The 18,682-nt window shown below is 49.0% G+C and overlaps 4 protein-coding genes across 9 annotated transcripts; 2 read left to right on the top strand and 2 right to left on the bottom strand.

Annotated features, from left to right (window-relative positions):
• Positions 1–527: 527 nt before the first annotated feature.
• Tnfaip8l2 (TNF alpha induced protein 8 like 2) lies at positions 528–3,384 on the top strand. The gene is made up of 2 exons (XM_034500102.2): positions 528–607; positions 2,344–3,384. The coding sequence occupies exon 2, from the start codon at positions 2,373–2,375 to the stop codon at positions 2,925–2,927; it is 555 nt and encodes a 184-aa protein (XP_034355993.1). The 5' UTR covers positions 528–607; positions 2,344–2,372; the 3' UTR covers positions 2,928–3,384.
• Lysmd1 (LysM domain containing 1) lies at positions 3,383–9,277 on the bottom strand. The gene is made up of 3 exons (XM_034500101.2): positions 8,354–9,277; positions 4,900–5,261; positions 3,383–4,510 (listed from the first exon to the last, which is right to left on the bottom strand). Exons 1-3 carry the CDS (start codon positions 8,531–8,533, stop codon positions 4,372–4,374), a joined length of 681 nt encoding a protein of 226 aa, XP_034355992.1. The 5' UTR covers positions 8,534–9,277; the 3' UTR covers positions 3,383–4,371.
• Positions 9,278–9,334: 57 nt separating this feature from the next.
• Positions 9,335–12,840, top strand: Scnm1 (sodium channel modifier 1). The gene is made up of 7 exons (XM_034500100.2): positions 9,335–9,504; positions 9,724–9,794; positions 10,044–10,132; positions 10,237–10,331; positions 10,655–10,743; positions 12,251–12,445; positions 12,681–12,840. Exons 1-7 carry the CDS (start codon positions 9,454–9,456, stop codon positions 12,778–12,780), a joined length of 690 nt encoding a protein of 229 aa, XP_034355991.1. The 5' UTR covers positions 9,335–9,453; the 3' UTR covers positions 12,781–12,840.
• A 499-nt stretch (positions 12,841–13,339) lies between these two features.
• Tmod4 (tropomodulin 4) lies at positions 13,340–17,885 on the bottom strand. 6 transcript variants are annotated; one of them, XM_034500098.2, is made up of 10 exons: positions 17,756–17,885; positions 16,672–16,837; positions 16,374–16,530; positions 15,815–15,931; positions 15,122–15,211; positions 14,832–14,962; positions 14,641–14,748; positions 14,168–14,311; positions 13,828–13,972; positions 13,340–13,458 (listed from the first exon to the last, which is right to left on the bottom strand). In XM_034500098.2, exons 2-10 carry the CDS (start codon positions 16,792–16,794, stop codon positions 13,436–13,438), a joined length of 1,038 nt encoding a protein of 345 aa, XP_034355989.1. In that variant the 5' UTR covers positions 16,795–16,837; positions 17,756–17,885; the 3' UTR covers positions 13,340–13,435. The 6 variants fall into 6 exon arrangements, with proteins under 6 accessions (XP_034355989.1, XP_076789004.1, XP_034355990.1 ...); XM_076932889.1 differs by having other exon boundaries at positions 17,733–17,884; XM_034500099.2 differs by having other exon boundaries at positions 17,729–17,882.
• Positions 17,886–18,682: the final 797 nt, after the last annotated feature.

Here is an 18,682-nt window from a genome sequence, read left to right as displayed (position 1 = left end):
AAAGGTGTAGTTTTGCCTCACTGGAGACTGCCCACATTTCCCAGGCCCTCTAATAGCTGTTAAACTCTATACTAGGTCCTCTAACGTTTTGGTTCGATGCTGACACCTACTGCTCACGTATGGCTCAGCAGCACTAACCTTGGCACCTACCTCCTGCGGGTACTGAAGGCTGGGGCAGTCTGTTACAATCTTACCTTCCAGGGCCTGAAGATGCTTGTATAATGCTATTCTACTTAACTACTTGATGATCTTTAGTCCTTCCCTCACTGACTCCCACATTAAAATCTGGATTCTGTACGGTTCTCAGTACCACAAGAATATTAGGCGGCAAGAAAGAAGCAGACCGTTTAGGTGGAGCTGTGTGATCCATCCTTGCCACTTCAGAGTTGGTGCTTCCTACAGAATTCCATTCCTTTTGACCTTTGTCTTGTTTCTAGGCTGTTCTTGGGACACTGGACTTCTTGGTGTCAGTGGTGATGAACCGGAGGTGGAGAGTAGGTAGGCGGGGCTTGGGGTGGGGCTAGGACCAAAGGGCCTCTTAGGAGCTTCTCCATTCTGCTAGCTCTCGGAAACATCCAAGGCAAGACTGGCACCCAGCACAGAGCAGGTGAGAGACTGGCAATGACAGAGGGCAGGTTTTGCGGTGACACTGACGACATATCCCGACCCTTTCACCCTTACCTTTCTTTCCGTTTTGTGAAACTCTCGCTGGTAGAATTCTTGGGTCTCCTCCTATCTCCCCAGAACCATTTTAGTGTATTTAGTGGAGAGGGCAAGGCTATCTGAGAGCGAGGCCTGGCTTGGGAGGGGGGCTGAGTCTAGAGCTGAGGGATGGAGGTGCACATGGGGTATGACAAGAGACTTGGAGATCTAGAGTACCTTCGGACGTGGAAGTACGGAGGCGCAAAAGTGAAAGCTTAGCTAGGCTAGCGGTCATGGGGGTCACATAGAGGCTGGGACAAAAAGAGTGAGTGACATAGCTACCCTGAGAGGACTGGGGACATAGTTGGAGATGGCAAAAGGGGCAATGGAGAGCCAGGTAAGGGGAGGGCAAGTCGGGAAGGAATGCCGGCCGGCTCCTATGGAGCAGTCACCGCCACTGTGGAGGACTGTCTAGGGGGCAAAGCAGAAACAAATCAAGATGGCAGGTTCCCATTGGAGTGATTCGGCAAGGGAGAGAGGCCCCTGGCTATCCTCCCTCCGAGCAGACCCCTATGTTCATTTGAGGGAGAGGGTGAGGTTGCTCCTCATTGCGGTCACGAACCACATCCTGCAGAGCCGGGGAGGGGGAAGTAAGAAGCAAAACAACCAGAAGAAGCACAGTCAAGGACCATAGCGAGAAGACCCTGTCCTTAGGCACAGGATAAACCACTAGGAAAGAAAGCCTCTGCTCGTCTAGCCAGCCTGAGACCACTACTGCCGCCCCAGCCACCCTCAGTGGGCCGTGACTGGCAGCACTCTTTGTTGGAGAGCGACTCTGGAGGGATTATTTGACTTGTAGCCTATATTTTTCCTCACAATTTGTTTGTTATGTATTATGTATGTGTGAGCAGAGGCCAGAGGTGTTGGGTCTCCCTGGAACTGGAGTTATAGGTGATTGTGAGCATCTGTGAGCCGAACCATCTCTCCGCTCCTTGAAGTCAGTTTTCATCATTTACTAGGCCAAGTTGTTTAAGATCTCTTAGCCTTGCCCAGAGGTGGTGGCACACACCTTTAATCCGATCACTTAGGAGGCAGAGGCAGGCAGATCTCAGTTCGAGGCTAGCCTGGTCTACAGAGCAAGTTTCAGGACAGCCAGGCTTATGCAGAGAAACCCTGTCTTGAAAACCAAAAACAAAAAAGAATTCCTTTAGCCTGGAGATTTCTCACTGTAAAATAGGGCTATCACCCTTATGAAGTTGGTAAACCGAGGCAGTTCATATCAAGCACTTGGCACACAGTAGGTTCTCAAAAAAAAAAAAAAAGCCAAATGTTCTATTTATAATTCTGGAGACCCTATATCTCTCACTTCTTTTAAGACTTTATGGTAGCCCCACTGACATGAGCTTTGGCTCTCAAGCCTGGGAACACAGAGAGGCTTGTGCACCTCTCTCCACCCTTGCATAACCTCCTGCCCTAAGACTCCAGCTATGCCCACACTCCTCCAGCCAGGCCTCTCCCTGCTCCTCCGGGCTGTTTTGGAGACACAGATGTCTTGTTTACAGCACTAAAGGGAAAAAGCAGAAGCAAGGCCTACAGGATGGAGGGGCCCAGGGGAGAGGGAAGACAAAGCAGGCAGAGCAGTGGAGTTGAGGAAAAGACATTTCTTTTCTTTTTTCTCATGAAGCCCGTTGCCTTTTTTAGTGACTGACCACATACCGACCCCAAGCACCATGGAACACTTCAGCTCAAAGAGTCTGGCACTACAGGCGGAGAAGAAGCTGTTGAGTAAAATGGCTGGTCGGTCCGTGGCGCATCTCTTTATTGACGAGACCAGCAGCGAGGTGCTAGACGAGCTTTACCGTGTCTCTAAAGAATACACGCACAGCCGGCCCAAGGCACAACGGGTGATCAAAGACCTCATCAAGGTAGCTGTCAAGGTGGCCGTGCTGCACCGCAGTGGCTGCTTCGGCCCTGGGGAGCTGGCTCTGGCTACGCGATTCCGCCAGAAGCTACGGCAGGGCGCGATGACCGCACTGAGCTTTGGTGAGGTGGACTTCACCTTTGAGGCTGCCGTGCTAGCAGGTCTGCTCATCGAGTGCCGGGACATTCTGCTGGAGCTGGTGGAGCACCACCTCACACCCAAGTCACATGACCGCATCAGACATGTGTTTGATCACTACTCTGACCCTGACCTGCTCGCTGCCCTCTATGGGCCTGACTTCACTCAGCACCTCGGCAAGATCTGTGATGGGCTCCGGAAGCTGCTAGATGAGGGGAGGCTCTGAGGCTCCGGAGCTCAGCACACTGGACTTTGGCAAAATGACTGACCGGGAAATGACACATCGGGCTCTCTAACCCTGCACAAATGCTTCTCAATCCCCTGGCTTCATTCTCTCCCAAGAGTGCTATTGACACCAAGGCCACCCTCACCCACAAACTGCTGGTGGACTAAAGTAAGACTGAGCCGAGTGAGGCGGCTCTCCCATCCAGTTCCAGTAAAGGAAACAGCTGACTGAAGAAGAAGTGAAACTCAGATTCGATTCTCCCAGGAGGGCTACCCAGGACAGAGGATCCTCCTTCTCCGCAAACCCAAGAAAGGGGACACTAAAGGCCAGACGCAGGAAGGTGGCCCTAGGAGACCCCCTGGACCTCCTAGAGTTGGAGGCAGCAGACAAACGTCCAGAGCTTCTAGAAGGAGCTGGGGGAAGGGAGGCACAGGGGAAATAAAACCACTAAAACATGCACAGGGCTCACTGTTTAATTTCTCGAGATCCATACTCAAGCTAAATATAGAGGAGAGGTCTAGAAACACCACTTATCTCACCTAGCCCCACTCCTGAACACAGCAGACTCCTAGAACTACTGAGCCACCATGCCTACAAAAGACAAGCTGTACTGCAGATCAGGTACAGATTACAGATAAATATGAAGTGAGGACCAAGGCATAGGCAGGCTAGGGTGTGTAACAGACACACTTCTGTAACTATCCTTGAACCCAAACCATCTTCCACTCAGCCCCACCACGCGCTGAGGAGAGGAGTGGGAAGAAGGGTGCTTAGTCAGTACCCTACGCCACGGCCTTCTCTCAGAGCTAAGAGGTGGAAAAAGCTGTAGGGAATTCTCAGTTACAACTAAGCCCCTACCCTTTACCTTGGGAGTGGGGAAAGACTCAGTGCAGTCTGCCACCCTGTGGTGAGCGTCACTAACTCTCTGGCCTCAGTAACAGGCTGCTTCTTCGATCCTTCGAGGAAGGTGGGAGGCCAGCAGCCAACCACCTTCACCTATGGTTCTGGGTTTCCCTGTCTTCAGTGATATGGAAATTCCCCCCCTTTTCTCAGCTAAGAGGAGAAAGGAGTTAGATATAGCAAATAAATATTACTTCAATATAGCACCAAATAAATTAGGTAAGCTCACTGGAGACGGGGAGAGGTCTCTGTTTCCCTGCTCTAAGGCCAGGGAGTGAACAAAGGGACATCGAGGGCTTAGAAGAACCTTTGAATCTGAAGGATAATTCTAGATTTAGCCCAAGAACTGGGAAGGGGTCTGCTCCCAGCCCCTACGCTTGCCAAAAAGTGTCTCCAGCTGAGGAAATCTTGACAAAGAGGCTGGGCAAGATGGCTGGAGAGGAGCGAGGCAGGCTGGGAGCTCTGCTGTTGAGCCTCACCTCGGACTCCTCTCCCCCTTGAGCTGTTCCTTCAGCATCCTGCTTCCTCATCAGTTCTGGGGACATCAGAGTTTGAAGATTTCATCCTCCTGGTCCCGCAGTGTCTGAGTCCGAGATGTTCGGGTGAGGGGCACAGGACCTAGGACTGCTCGCTGCTGCATCCGAGGGGAGCTAGGGTAGAGACCTGTATCCTCCTCAGGTACCCTGCAGATGAGGGAAGGGAGAGAGAGAACAACAAATCAAGGCAAGAACCTGAGGGTGGACCAAGTGAGTAGGTGGGGGCGGGGAGGGGGAGGGGCTGCCTCCCTTTGTTTCACAAGTTGGGTGGAGTCTCCCTATCTTCTAGAAAGTTCTTATTCCTAATGCTTCTTCACAGTCCTTACACTAGTGAGTGAGAACACAGAATCCACAGAACCTATTTCCCCACCACCTTACCCCATTCCAGATGCCACTGGCTCTTTCTTGCTTTGGGGACCACATGGGGAGAAAGGCATCCATTTGCCTCTTCAGGCACTTTGGTTACTCATTAGTTTGTGACTAGCTAAAAGAAGGGGGTCTATGCAGGGAGTTACAGGGAACAGCTGGAGACTCACCCTCTTTCCCCTTTCCTCAGCTTCTGGGCAGCAGCCTTCTTTGACAGGCTGATCTGTGAGTCAAGCTTCTTAAGGAAATCAGAGGCAGAAAGGTCTTGGCTGGGTGTGGAGGCTTCCTGGTGAGGCTGGAGGCCTGCAACACTGGGCCGACTTGAGCCTGACCTTTGATCCTTCCTCTTCCCTGAAGATGAACCAATCTCATCTTTACTTGGGTGTACCTCTTTCTCTCCATCATTTTCCTCCTCAGAATCCAAACCATTAAATAGGTCTCTGGGCTCTGTCACGATGGGGATGTAGAGGGTTTTCTTCAGGAAGATGGAGTCGTTAGTATAAAGGCGGTTTGTACGTTTAATCTGTTCCATCTTTAAAAAAAAAATCAGCCAAAATCAATGTCTGACAGTAAACTCCACCAATCTCACACAGCACCTCCAGTCTTTTCCCTTCTTTTGCACCATGGGGTCAGGCAACTCTCAAAACAGTTCTGGCTTAGTATCCCAAACTTTTATTATTGGTGTGTGTAGATGAAGACACATGTATTTGGGGGCAACGCCTGGAGGCTGCTATACGGTTTTTTTTTTTTTTTGGATATTTTATTTACATTTCAAATGTAATCCCCTTCCCCCATTCCCTCCCCCACACACCCAGGAACCCCAATATAGGGTTTCTTAAGAATGTGTGGCAAGCACTACTGAGTTAACAAATGAACCATCTTCCTAGGCCACCAACTTAGTTTTTAAGTAATTGTACAATTTTATTTGACTCCATAAAAAACTAGCTAAAACATAAAGAGGTGATATTAATCTTGTTTTATAATTTTCATACTTTTTAGTCTTAGGATACCTTCACATTTTTAAAAATTATTGAGGTGGGGGCTGGAGAGATGGCTCATTGGTTAAGAGCACTGACTTCTCTTCCCGAGGTCCTGAGTTCAATTCCTAGCACCCACATGGTGGCTCACAACCATCTGTAATGGGATCCAATGCCCCCTTCTGGTGTGTCTGAAGACAACTACAGTCTGTAACTCCAGTTCCAGGTGATCTTCTGACCTCTATGGGCACCAGGCACCCCCATGGCATACAGATATACATGCAAACAAAACACTAAAAACAAATTGTAAATAAAAATTTTAAAAAGCTAAGCCAAATATGGTAGTGCTTTTGTTGTTGTTGTAGTTGTTGAGACAGGGTTTCTCTGTGTAGCCTTGGATGTCCTTGAACTCACTCTGTAGACCAGGTTGGCCTCAAATTCAGAGATCTACCTGCCTCTGCCTCCCCCTCCCCCGACCCTCCTCCCCCCAGTGCTAGGATTAAAGGCATGTGCCACCACTCCCAGCTAATAGTGTATATCTCTAACCCCAGCACTTGGAAAGCAGAGACAGACAGGTCTCTTGGTATGAAGCCAATTAAACTACATACTGAGACCCTGACCAATGATAATCAATGAATGAATCCTGGTGGTCTAGAGTTGTAGCTCCATGGTAGAACGCTTGCCTAGCATGTGCAGACCTAGGCTGGACCCCTAGCAGGCCTCCAATAATAAGTAAATAAACCCCTTACATATGCTTCCTCCTACTCATGCCCACCACTGCCATATGTAACTGTTCTTCCTCTTTCATGCCCACGTCTTTCTCTTAATATCTAGAAAAAGGAATCTATTAACCCTCTAGCTGGCATAGCAACTCCCTGTGACTCCTCACTGAATCCAAATGAGGATTTGAGGACTGTGTCTATTTAACCCCCACAGGAAGGGTCTAACCTTGTCTCTCTTCGGCATTCTACCACTGAACTACACTTTCAACTCCAGTTCCCTAGGTCTTGTTATATGTGGAGTTGGCCTGGAACTCTGTATCCCTTTGACTTAGCGTCCTGAGGGCCAACATCAGTCTGGCTTAGACCACCAAGCCTGGCTTTCAGACTTTTTTCTTTTTCCTTTTTTTTTTTTTTTTTTTTGACAGGGTTTCTCTGTATAGCTCTGGCTGTGCTAAAATTCACTCTGTAGATCAGGCTGACCTTGAACTCAGAGATCCCCCTGTCTCTGCCACTAGAGTGTTGGGATTAAAGGGGTGCATTGCCATTCCCTGGCAGCTTTCAATCATTGTGATTGAGGCTATGCTAGGGTTTAGAAGCATAAAGTTGAAAGGAAACCAGTTCAGCTCTTAAAGAGCTTGGAGACTGCTGGATACAAGCAACTGGATGGAACAGATTTGTAGGGAACACAGAACGGGAAGTCTCTAGGTCTTCAAGGCCCATGGTGATGGCACTCCTAAGCCTGCCCCTCAGAGTGTGGTTGTCACACTCCTAATCTTAGCAGTCACGATGCAAGAACACCAGAAGTTCCAGGCCATACTGACAAGAAAATCTACCCTCCCCCCAGCCCCCACCCCCACCAAAAAAAACCCCACACCAAATAATATCTACTCCCACTTCCAAGCAACCATTAATAGTTCTAGATCTCCCACCCCTTGTGAATATTCTTTTTTTTTTTTTTAAGATTTATTTATTTATTATGTAGACAGTGTTCTGTCTGAATGTACACCTGCAGGCCAGAAGAGGGAACCAGATCTCATTTATAGATGGTTGTGAACCATCATGTGGTTGCTGGGAATTGAACTCAGAACCCTTGGAAGAACAGCCAGTGCTCTTAACCTCTGAGCCATCTCTCCAGCCCATGAACATTCTTTACACCACAGTTTCTTCTCTACTCCTCATGAGAATTTAAATTACACAAGCACATTGACAAATGTATGCTTTGTCTCCAGAAAGGGTTGCCTGTGCTTTAAGGAGAGGAGCATGGGAATTTGTCTAAATCCAACATTTGTTTGTATGTGGCAAAAGATACAGACATACAGACAGGAAGGCTGCAACTTGAATGCAAGATATTTTTATGCCCGTCAAACCTATCCTAGGAATGACCTGAAATACTTGAAGTATGCAGAGGGTACTTGTTTTGTGCCTCTGCACAAAGAAAACAGAGCCCTGGAGTGGAAAGAACTACAGACAGGCACCTTGGGGGTTCTACTCTTCCTTCCTTCCTTGCTGTAAAGGTTTAGTCACTACATCACCGCCCCCCCCCCATCCCCCCAGCATGGCTAATTGTATGGGCTTTAGAGTCACACTCAAGTGATTGACTTTGATCAAACTAGTTTATGAGTCTTAAGTTGACAGGGACACAAGGTCTGGCTAATCGCTTTAAGCCCCGCCCCTCACCCACCTCCCGCACAATCCACAGGAGCTGCTCCTCCCACTGGGATGGTCTGATCTGTCTCAGTAGATGTGAAAGCAAAATAAGAAAGAAAAAAAGAGAGAGAGAGAGAGAGAGAGAGAGAGAGAGAGAGAGAGAGAGAGAGAGAGAGAGAGAGAGAGAGACCATAATAGAATTTGAATAATGTCAGGGGAGGCTGCTTAGAGGGTCACCCACTTTCTCCTGAGGACTATCTCAATCCTGGAAGACTCACCGTCACCCCGTATTTGAGTGCTAATCCAGCCAGGGTGTCTCCAGGCTCCAACTGATGCTCCAGGCGTCTTTCTCTCACTGGGGAGCAGGAGGATTGTACCAGGCTTCCATAAGAACGAGCACGGCTCCCATGCAGCAGCCCTGACCCCCCGAGGGGAGGCTGTCTAGAGGGAGAAGCCATCTCCTCACTGCCAAGACCTAGGGTCACAACTGAGGAAAGCTCAGCTAAGTAACAGTGAAGGGCCGAACCCAAGGAATGGATATTCAGAGAACTCCTTCTCTCTTCTCTCGTCTCTCTTCAGTCTCCCCACTCTCGGGAGACTGCAATTCATCGACCTCCTCTTGCTGCTTCTTACGGAGCTTGGAGCCACAGTCCGTATCTTAAGAAGTCTGCCAGGCAGATTACATTTCTCCTTCCTCAAGCCCCTTACCCAGAAATATCTTCCCTGAGTTGTCAGTCGCTGACCCGGTTGACTTTCGACGCCCCCTCCCCAACTCCTCAAAAGCCCGATCTCTGACCTTTGAACCCTAGACACACTCATCAAAACTCTTCCCTCAGTGTATCTCCACATCCAACAGTCGGGACGCCGGGAGACCCCACATCCTCTCAGTTCCATATAAGGCCCACCCCAGGTAGGTTGTGGTTGAGGAGGACGAGCCTGAGGACTACAAGAGTTTGCAGTATATAGTCCACTGAGATCCCCGAAGCCTCGCTCCACATCAGGAGGGCCCCACCCTGGAATTCCGGCTCCACATATAGAATCTTGGGTCTCGGAACACCAGGATCCTTCGAGATGTGAGGGCTTGTGTCCAGGTGAGCAGTGTGCTCTTCAAAAAAATAAAATAAAATAAATAACCAAAAGACTTCATTTCCCAAAAGGCACAGCGTCCTCAAAGTATCATAGGAAATGCAAGATCCCTCAGGGTGCTGGAGGCGGGTCTTCCGGCTCGCGCGATGCATGCATGGAAAGGCATCACCGGAAGTACAGACTCAACCCCAAGAAACCGGAAGCAGTGAAGGCGATTGTTTACTCTTCCTACGGTGGCCCAAAGGAGCAACGAAGTAGGCGTAGGAGAATTTATCATATTCTCACAGTCGCGATGTCTTTTAAGAGGGAAGGGGACGACTGGAGTCAGCTCAATGTGCTCAAAGTAAGCCCTAGTGAGAGTCTGATCACCTTCAGCCGCTCTGTTGATTTGTTTTGTTGCTCTGACGACATCTAGGGGAGGAGGTTAGGGGACCAGAACTGAGTAGTGTCCTCTTCTTCTACTCTGTGATCTGCATGGCCCCGTGCCATTTGACTCTTTCTCCATATCATTTCATTTCCATCCGTCCCTCTTATTCATTTCTCCTACCCCTGCACCCTGCAGAAACGGAGAGTTGGGGACTTGCTGGCTAGTTACATCCCTGAGGATGAGGCACTGATGCTACGGGATGGACGGTGAGAACGAAGAGTGGATCAAGCCTGGGGATTCGGGAATCAGAGGCTCAACAAACTTTTATTTCTAAGGAGTTCAGGAGTATAGTAGGATTCTTTGGCTTAAAGTGACATGGAAGGGGTGGAGATGGGGAAACCTGGGAGTTGGCGGAGTGCTGTGACAGAAGTAAGACCTATTCACAACCCGACTGCAGGCTCTCGAACACACAACACACACACACTTATCATTCACTTCTCTTCTTGTTTCCCTAGCTTTGCTTGTGCCATCTGCCCCCATCGCCCAGTACTAGACACCCTGGCCATGCTGACAGCCCACCGTGCAGGCAAGAAGCATCTGTCCAGTAAGTATAAGAGAAGTTGGGAGGGCGGGGGATAGAGAATAAACTCTTGAAATTTTGGGAAGCCACTGGGCGTTGTGCTTGTCATTGCTCGCTTTTCTTCTCAGGTCTGAAGCTTTTCTATGGCAAGAAGCAGTCAGGCAAGGGAACAGAGCCAAATCCAAGACAGCAGAACGAACTGAAGACAGAAAGCAAAGCTGAGGTGAGAAGGCATCAGGTGTTGTTTAAACAGGGCTATACTGCACACAACAGGCTGGAGGGGACTTTTGCTTCTTCTTCTTCTTTTTTTTTTTTTTTTTTGTTTGTTTGTTTGTTTGTTTGTTTGTTTGTTTTTCGAGACAGGGTTTCTCTGTGTAGCCCTGGCTGTCCTGGAACTCACTCTGTAGACCAGGCTGGCCTCAAACTCAGAAATCCGCCTGCCTCTGCCTCCCGAGTGCTGGCATTAAAGGCGTGTGCCACCACCACCCACCCGGCGGGACTTTTGCTTCTAACAGTTCTAATTCTGTCTCTTCTCTTCATCACCAGGCTCCTTTGCTAACCCAGACTCGAATAATTACCCAGAATGCTCTACACAGAGCTCCCCACTATAACAGTTGCTGCCGGAGGAAGCACAGGTCGGTAGAATGGGAAAGCCGGGAGTGGAGAAGGGTGGAAGGAAACAGATGGCTTTAAAGTTATTACTCTTTAATAAAGTTGTATTCTGAGAAATAGCAATCTTGTGGAAATGTTGCTTTTAAAAAATGATGGTTTATGATTTTAAAAAAAATTTTAGGAAATGGAAACTTGTACCATAATCCTACTTAAAAATAGTAACATTACAGCTTGGTGAGATGGCTCAGTAGTTAGGAATATAGGGGGCTCTTCCAGAGGTCTTGAGTTCAAATTCTCAGCAACCACGTGCTAGCTCTCCACCATCCATAAAGGAATCTGGTGCCCTCTTCTGGCATGTAGGTGTACATGCAGACAGAGCACTCCGATATTTTAAAAAATGCATAAATAAATACATTAAAAAAGAGAGAATAGTAACATTAGCAGGGCATGGTGGTACACTTTTTTGTTTGTTACTGAGACAGGGTCTCTCCTTGTAGCCCTAGCTGTCCTGGAACCCTGCTCTTTAGACCAGGGTAGCCTCATATTCACAGAGATCTGCCTGCCTCTGCCCCTCAAGTGTTGGGATTAAAGGTGAGCACTCCCATGCTTGGCTTGGGAAAATCTTAAGACAAAAACTTAGAACTATGTATTGGTCAGAGTTCTCTAAGGTCATAGAACTTACAGAATGTCTCTCTATAATGAGGAAATCTATTGTAGTGACTTACAGTCTGCAGTCCAACTAACCCAACAATGGGCAGCTGTGGATGGGAAGTCCAAGGATCTAGTAGTTGCTCAGTCTCAGGAGGCTGGTCGTTTAAGCTGGTCTTGTGTAGAAGTAGGTTCCAAAGATGTTCTGGCAAATAAGTGCAAGATCTCCATTCCAAAATCAAGGTCAGAAACTTGTGTCTTCCAGCCTCAAGATCTAGATCACTGGTGAGCCCTCCAATTCTGGATTGTAGTTCATTCTAGACATAGTCAGCTTGACAACCAAGAATAGCCATTACAAACTATTAAGCTAGTTTTTCTTTAAATTCCTTTTTTTAGTTTTACATGCATAGGTGTTTTTCCTGCATATATGTCTGTGTGAGGGTGTCAGAGGTGGAGTTATAGATACTTGTGAGCTGCCATGTGGGTGCTGGGAATTGAACCCAGGTCCTCTGGAAGAACAGCCAGTGCTCTTAACCACTGAGCCATCTCTCCAGCCCCAGGTTTTCTCAAGTTTCTAATTTCAAGGTCTTTCATATGTAGAATATTTAAGATCTTAAGGAACTGGAGCTAGGCATGGTAGCGCACACCTTTAATCCCAGCACTTGGGAGGCAGAGGCAGGTGGATCTCTGAGTTTAAGACCAGCCTGGTCTACAGAGTGAGTTCCAGGTCAGCCAGTACTTCCCAAAGAAACACTGTCTCAAAAATCAAACAAAAGTTGAAAGGAAATCACTTTCAAGCATTGCTCTTAGAGCTTGAGAGGCATGGGGAAGCTGCTGCTTTCCTTTACTTGGTTTTATAGGCTTTGGTTCTTTTCTGCCCAGACCAGAAGCCCCTGCTCCCTGTGTCTCCAGTTCTCCTTTGCCAACTCCAGAGGTCGAACTCCAGAGTGCAAAGATCAGTAAGGAACCTGAGCCTGGGGAGAGACGAGATGCCAAAGAGTCAGCAGCTCTCTTGGCCTCTGCACCCATGAGCCCCACAAAACGCCGAGTCCTGAACCATTACCTTACCCTCCGAAGGTGAGCGCTGGACCCGTTCCTCCCCTCCCCCATACCTGCCTGTTTTCAGACCAATCCAACTGCTTTTTTCTTATCATCAGTAAGTTCTTTAAAAATTGTATTTGCTTATTTATTTATTTATATAGGGGCATACTTATGTAAGTCTGAGGGTAGCTTTCAGGGGTGGAATTCAGCACCATAAAGCTTTTTCATAAACCTCTTCCCTGACCAGTTTTCTTTTCTCTCCTATTTGCAGCTCTGGATGGGTCCCAGATGGACGAGGTCGATGGATAAAAGATGAAAATGTTGAGTTTGACTCTGATGAGGAAGAGCCCCCTGACCTCCCTGTGGACTAATAATAATAACCCCTTTCCCATTTGTCCTGCAAATAAACTTCAGTGGGTCCTGGGAGCACACTGATCCGTGTTCAGTCTTAGCATTTCAAGCCTGTTCCTTCTCAGGCTGGCCACTCCTTCCCTGCAAGGTACATGGCTCCCCATACTTCTGGCCCCTCCCCCACTTTCTCTCAAAATCTTGCTCAGCGTCAGCTGCATTCAGCACGGTGCCCTATTAATAAGTCTGTCAGAAAGAGGTCACTGCCCTTCATGGTGTCTGACTCCTTCCCCGCCTCCCCTCTGAGTCCTTTTCTCACAAATCACACGGGGACTGTGGCTAGGCACTAAGGGGCTCTGGCCACCTCTGTCAAAGAGGACTGAGGCCAAGTACCCTGTGGAGAGACTAAAGCCTTTGGCAGATTTATGGGGAACATGACGGATAGAGCTCCCCCTCCTCCTGGTAACCTGAACCTTCTTGCCTGCTGATCCCCAGAGTATAAATAATCTCTTGATGAACTGGCAGTAGCCCTTGCAGGGTAGCGCCAAGATTCCCACCCCAGTCCAGGCAAGGAGGCAGGCGGCGTGAACAAAAGGGATTTTATTTACAGGAAAGGAGAGAGATGAGGATCTGTGTGTCCCGGGCTCTCATCTCTTGTTGGTAAAAGGAAGGGTGATGTTATCTCTTCTTTTGCTGACGACCTGGAAAGGAAGAGCGAAGAGGAGAATGGTAAACAGAGCTGTGTCTGTTGCTTTGGCAAGGGCAAACTTGGGCAGACTCATAAGGTGCTGCCTTGGGCCCCCTGATGGGTCTGTTCCATATTGACAAAACAAAGTCAAGAATACACACCTGAAAATAAAAGAACTCTAGAGGTACAACCATGCTAAGCCCCTCCACACACACACACATTCTATAGGTGTGGATCTGGGGGAGAAGGACTTTTCTGTCTCCCTGCTATTCAGCTCCACATGTGTTTGCCACCACCCAAATATTTGTTACCAGATGTGCCTTCGGGATCTACACATTTCAGCACCTGCCCTCTCCTCTGCACAGGGTCTACAATTACTCACGCAGCTCATTATTCCGGGTCATGGCGTAGGCTGCCCGAGCTCGTGGTCCTTGTTGTGTAAAGTGGTACCCGAAGCGGACAATAGATGGACACTGCTCTAGCACGGTGGCCATCTCCATCTCTACTGCATCACCAGGCCACTGGCGCTGGGGGATGGGTGGAGGGGTGACAGCCATCTGTTATTATGTATGGCAGTTCATCACCCCGGCCCATGGGCCTCTGGGAAGTTAAGAGGCTTGTAGAGAGTGCTGATTTGGTTCCCCTCCCTCAGACAATAAGCTGTCCAGGGAGAAACTCAATGAGTATTATATGAATGAAGGCCAGGGGAAAGGAATGCCCACCTGGTTATCTACACGGAGCTCAGTGAGAGTAGCGTTCTCCCGAACTGCCTTCAGCACAGCCATGAGCCCTGTGCTGCTGATGAAGTTGGATTCAATGTTCAGGCTCTGGAGACTGCGGTTCTCACGCAACATGTCAGCCACCGCCTGGGTGGTAGGGACTTGTGTTAGGGTTAGGGAAAGGGGACATTTCCACAGGTGACTGTGGAGAGACAGAATGGAAGCAGGAGGAAACATCTCCTTGGAATTACTTGAGGAGCTGAGGCAGGAGGAATGAGTTACTGGTGGGATGGAACACATTAGAGAAGCTTATTTGGAGGGGAAATGACCTCAAGCCAGAGCAGTAACGCTAGGGATGTTGAGGGCTGCCATGAGAACATCGGGATGGCACTTCCTAGTGTGACCCTTAAGACAGCCCTTGCTAGGGGTGCATGCCAGGGTCTGAGAAGAGGACTGAGGATGTCCGCTAGCCTTACATTGGCGATGGGGTCACCACTCTTAGTGGCCACCAGACTGAAGCTCCGGACATAGGTATTAGTCTTCATTGCTTCACACAAGTCACTTAGCACAGGTATTGGGATGTCCTAAGGGGCACAAGGAATGGCAGACTAAGGACTCATTCGTCAGTAGCTATTCCAGTTTCTTTTGGGGGATGGGAATCAAATACCTGGATATTATTGAGGTTCACCTCCTCCAGCTCTTTGTCATTGCTTCGTACCCTCTTTAGCATCTCCTCAATGTTTGTGGGATTTGGGGGTTCATCTGGTACTGGCTTATACTTGTCAGGCTGTACTACACCTGATGAGGAACAAAGCAGAAAAGGAACCCCAACATATCCCTCACCATACCTCCCCATGGGTCCTCTAAACTTTCATGCACCATTTGCAACCTCTTAGCCACTGGCCTGCCTATGGAGAGCGCTCGGGTGAGGGCGGCCATGCTTCCTAGCACACTCACTGCTAATGCCTTCGGTGTTGCAGATCTCGCCACTGCAGATGGCGTCATAGTATTGCTTGTTGCTCATCAGTGTGTACATGCCCAGGATCGCTGGGTAGAGTAAGCAGAGGGACACAGGAGGTGAGGTGTCTGTGCAGCCCTGCCTCCTGCCTCCCTCTGCTAAAGCAGTTTTAGAGCCTGGCCCTCCACTCTTGCGGAGCTTCCCACCCTCCCTCAGCTCCAGGAGTCTTTTCCATAAACGTGCTGTGGCAGTGACTTCTAAAACCTGAGAGGGCTCAGAAGGCCCTTAAGAAGCCCTGAGAGGGTGACCCATCTACAGCGAAGATCCTCGGCCAGTTTCATCTGCCCTCACAATCCCTGTAAAGCTGCTCTTGGATGAGCCAATGAACAAGCAAAGAAGAAAAGTTTAAAAATCCTTGCCTGGGTCAGGTAAGCGAATGCCTTTAATCCCAGCACTCAGGAGGCAGAGGCAGGTGGATCTCTGTGAGCTTGAGGCCAGCCTAGTCTACAGTTCTAGTATAGCCAGGACTACATAGAGAATCTCTGTCTCAGAAAAAAGACAGAAAAAAAGAAAAACCACTGCCAGAAGCTTTCTCCAACGTCGTGTCCTGGCTAGGCCTTTCCTACTGCTATGTCAAGTTTAGGATGCTACAAGCCCCAGCCTCCCTTCTTCAATGTCCCGCAGCTGCCCACCTGCAATGTCACACATTTCAGCATCTGTAGCATGAGACAGTGCTTCCTCCAGCTCAGGCTCCAGCGTAATCTGCTCCTGTGCTGGGATTTCTCTCTTAGGCTGAATAAAGGGTTTTCCTGATAGAGAGATGAAGGACAGTTCAGGTAGAGGTGATTTCTTCCAAGATGGCAGCTCCATCTTCTTTACGTTTTCCATATGGGGTCAGACTAAATCACCAGTCCATCGGAAGGCCTAAATTTTGTATATGTACAGGACTCTTTGGTCCTCTCTTCCCTCCTAAGAATTGAGGAGAACAGACTGGTGTGGTGGCAAATGTCTGTAATCTCAGCGTTTGGCAAGCTAAGATAGTAGGACTGCTAGTTCAGGGCCAACCTCTAAGATATACAAGGAGAACCTATCTCAAAAATCAAAAAAATCGAAGAGAACAAATTAGCACACAGCTGTCCAAGACCTGAGTCCCTGATAGATAGCTTCTGGAAGCAGGGAGGGTAGCCAGTAGGGAGGCACAAGAGACAACCATTTGACTCCTGGGGGGCATAGATGCTAGGGTGCCCATACCCTTCTTCTCGCCAGTGTAGGGCACCAAGTCGTCACGCTCTTTGACTTCTAGTGCCTGTTGCTCCAGGTACTGCAATAGGGCATCTCTGTCTAGTGGCCCTGTTGGACTCTTCTTTGTCTGGTCACGCTGTCTCAGTCCAGCTGGCAGGAGCATGTTCTTAGGGATGTTTGGGGAACAGATCAGGTACTCTCCAGACGTATATTCCCTGGTCCTTTTGGGAATTTAGGCTCTGTTCTCAGTCACTCAGTGTCCACTCCTTCCCACATATGAAGGATGCCCTGGGCCCTGTGCTCCTACCTCAGGATCCATTTCTTGTAGCTCACAGTCCAGCTGTTCTAGCTCCTCGGGGCTCAGGGTCCTTAGGATCTCATCTTCATCTATGTCTCTGTATTTCTCCAGTTCCTTCTGATAGGATGACATGGTGGCCCTACCCCCTCCCCACGGTGGGTGTGACACTCTCAGCCTGGGGGGATATGGGAAAAGTTGTTGGACGTGGACACTGAGGGCACAAAAAGTCCAGCCATAGTTAGAACACTGACAGAGATACCTGGGAGGCTAGAGTCTACAGGGATGGGATGGTTTCCCTCCAGTTCCTGCACTTCCAAGCCGTTCTAGATGGGGGTTCTAGTCTCCAGGCTGGGTTTGTCCACCCACAGTGTGATAGAGAAATCCTGGCAGCACCCTCCCCTACAACCTTACCCGGCAACATCTCTTGCCCTGACACAGCTGCTGGAGGCCCTGCCAGCATAGCTGGCTCCATGCCCAGTTCCTATTGAAAGGTGGGAGGGGGTGGCAGAGAGCTTCAGGAAAATTCCTCCTCTCTTTCCCATTACCCAGGCCTGTTGGAAACTGGTAAGCAAGGAGGCTTGGCTGGATTAGAGTGGTCGCCTCTTATGACACCCTCACTTCCTCCATTGTAAAAGACCAAGATCTCACTTTCTGTGTTTGCTAAAAGTCTAAATCGGAAGGGAAAGTTAAGGCTTAGACGCTGGGGCACTTCCAGATTGGGGGAAGGGCAGTGTGGCCTCAGAAGGCATTTGGTTCCCATAATCTGTCACCAGAAAGGTGACACTGGAACCCTGGGTAAAAGAAAAAAAAAATGTCTTCTAAATGAGGAGGTGGGATGGTGAAACTTGTACAATCTTTCAGTGTGAAAAACACACTCGAGCTCTGAATACACACCATGCTTAACATGGAAGGTGATCCTGAGTGTGAGACACTGACAACAAAGCTAAAGTCAAGACAGAAACATACACAGTGGGACGCAGCAGAGAGAGACATACCAGCTCACTTCCCCTAGGCCCACTCTGCCATCTCCCACCAGGCTCTCACCCCTAAGACCCCTCATTCTCACCTACCAGTCCCAATGGTCACCTCTCACCTCCCCTTGTCAGTTGGTCCGTCTGTTCTACTGGGGCACTGTCCGGTCAGCAGGAGGAGTCCAGTGCCGGGGGAGAGCGTGGGGGAACAGTGAGCTCAGCATTTTATTATTTTAGCTCTGGCCAGGTGGGGAGTGGTGGGAGATCACATATACACAGACCCCATACCTTGCCCAGCCCTGAGAGCCTCTAGTGGCCAGTATCAGCCATGACACCTCTTTTCCTGAAAGCAGAGTCCTCCAGTGGAGAATCAGTTGACTCCTACTGTAGGGTCCCGGTTCTGTTCAAAGCACTGAACAGAAGGTGATGTATCAATGTACCAGCCATTGTGCCTCACACCTGGATTCCCTCAACAAGGGATGCTGAGACAGGACTGCTACAAGACAGAGCAGCCTGAACTGCATGGTGAGCTTAAAGCCTTGAATTTTTTTTTTTTTTTTTTTAAAAAAAACTTTTTCTTAAAGGGGGAGAGGGCACATGCCTTTAATCTCAGCACTTGGAAGGCAGAGACAGGCAGATTTCTGAGTTCAAGGTCAGCCTGATGTACAGTGAAAGTTCTAGGACAGCCAGAGTTACAGAGAAACCATGTCCTGAAAACCCAAAAAGGAAAGGAAGGAAAGAAGAAAGGAAGGAAGGAAGGAAGGAAGGAAGGAAGAAAGGAAGGAAGGAAGGAAGGGTGGAAAGCTAGAGACCTCTCAGGTGGTTAGACTGCTGCACAATTGTGAGGTCCCTGCACTTACATAAAAGGGTGGCAGACACAGGAACATTAGGGGCTTGCTAGCTCCTTATAGCCTAGAAAATATGAACCCAGGTTGAGAAAGGGAGCCTGTCTCAAAGGGATAGGTAGAATTACCGGCAACACTGCCTGGCCTCTGCATAGGCATACCACCTGATATATGCATGTACACACACACACACACACACACACA

The sequence above is a fragment of the Arvicanthis niloticus genome, chromosome 4, assembly GCF_011762505.2.
Source record: "Arvicanthis niloticus isolate mArvNil1 chromosome 4, mArvNil1.pat.X, whole genome shotgun sequence".
NCBI lineage: Eukaryota > Metazoa > Chordata > Mammalia > Rodentia > Muridae > Arvicanthis > Arvicanthis niloticus.
Note: the sequence above shows the minus strand (reverse complement) of the source record. Positions and strands in the feature narration are given on the sequence as shown.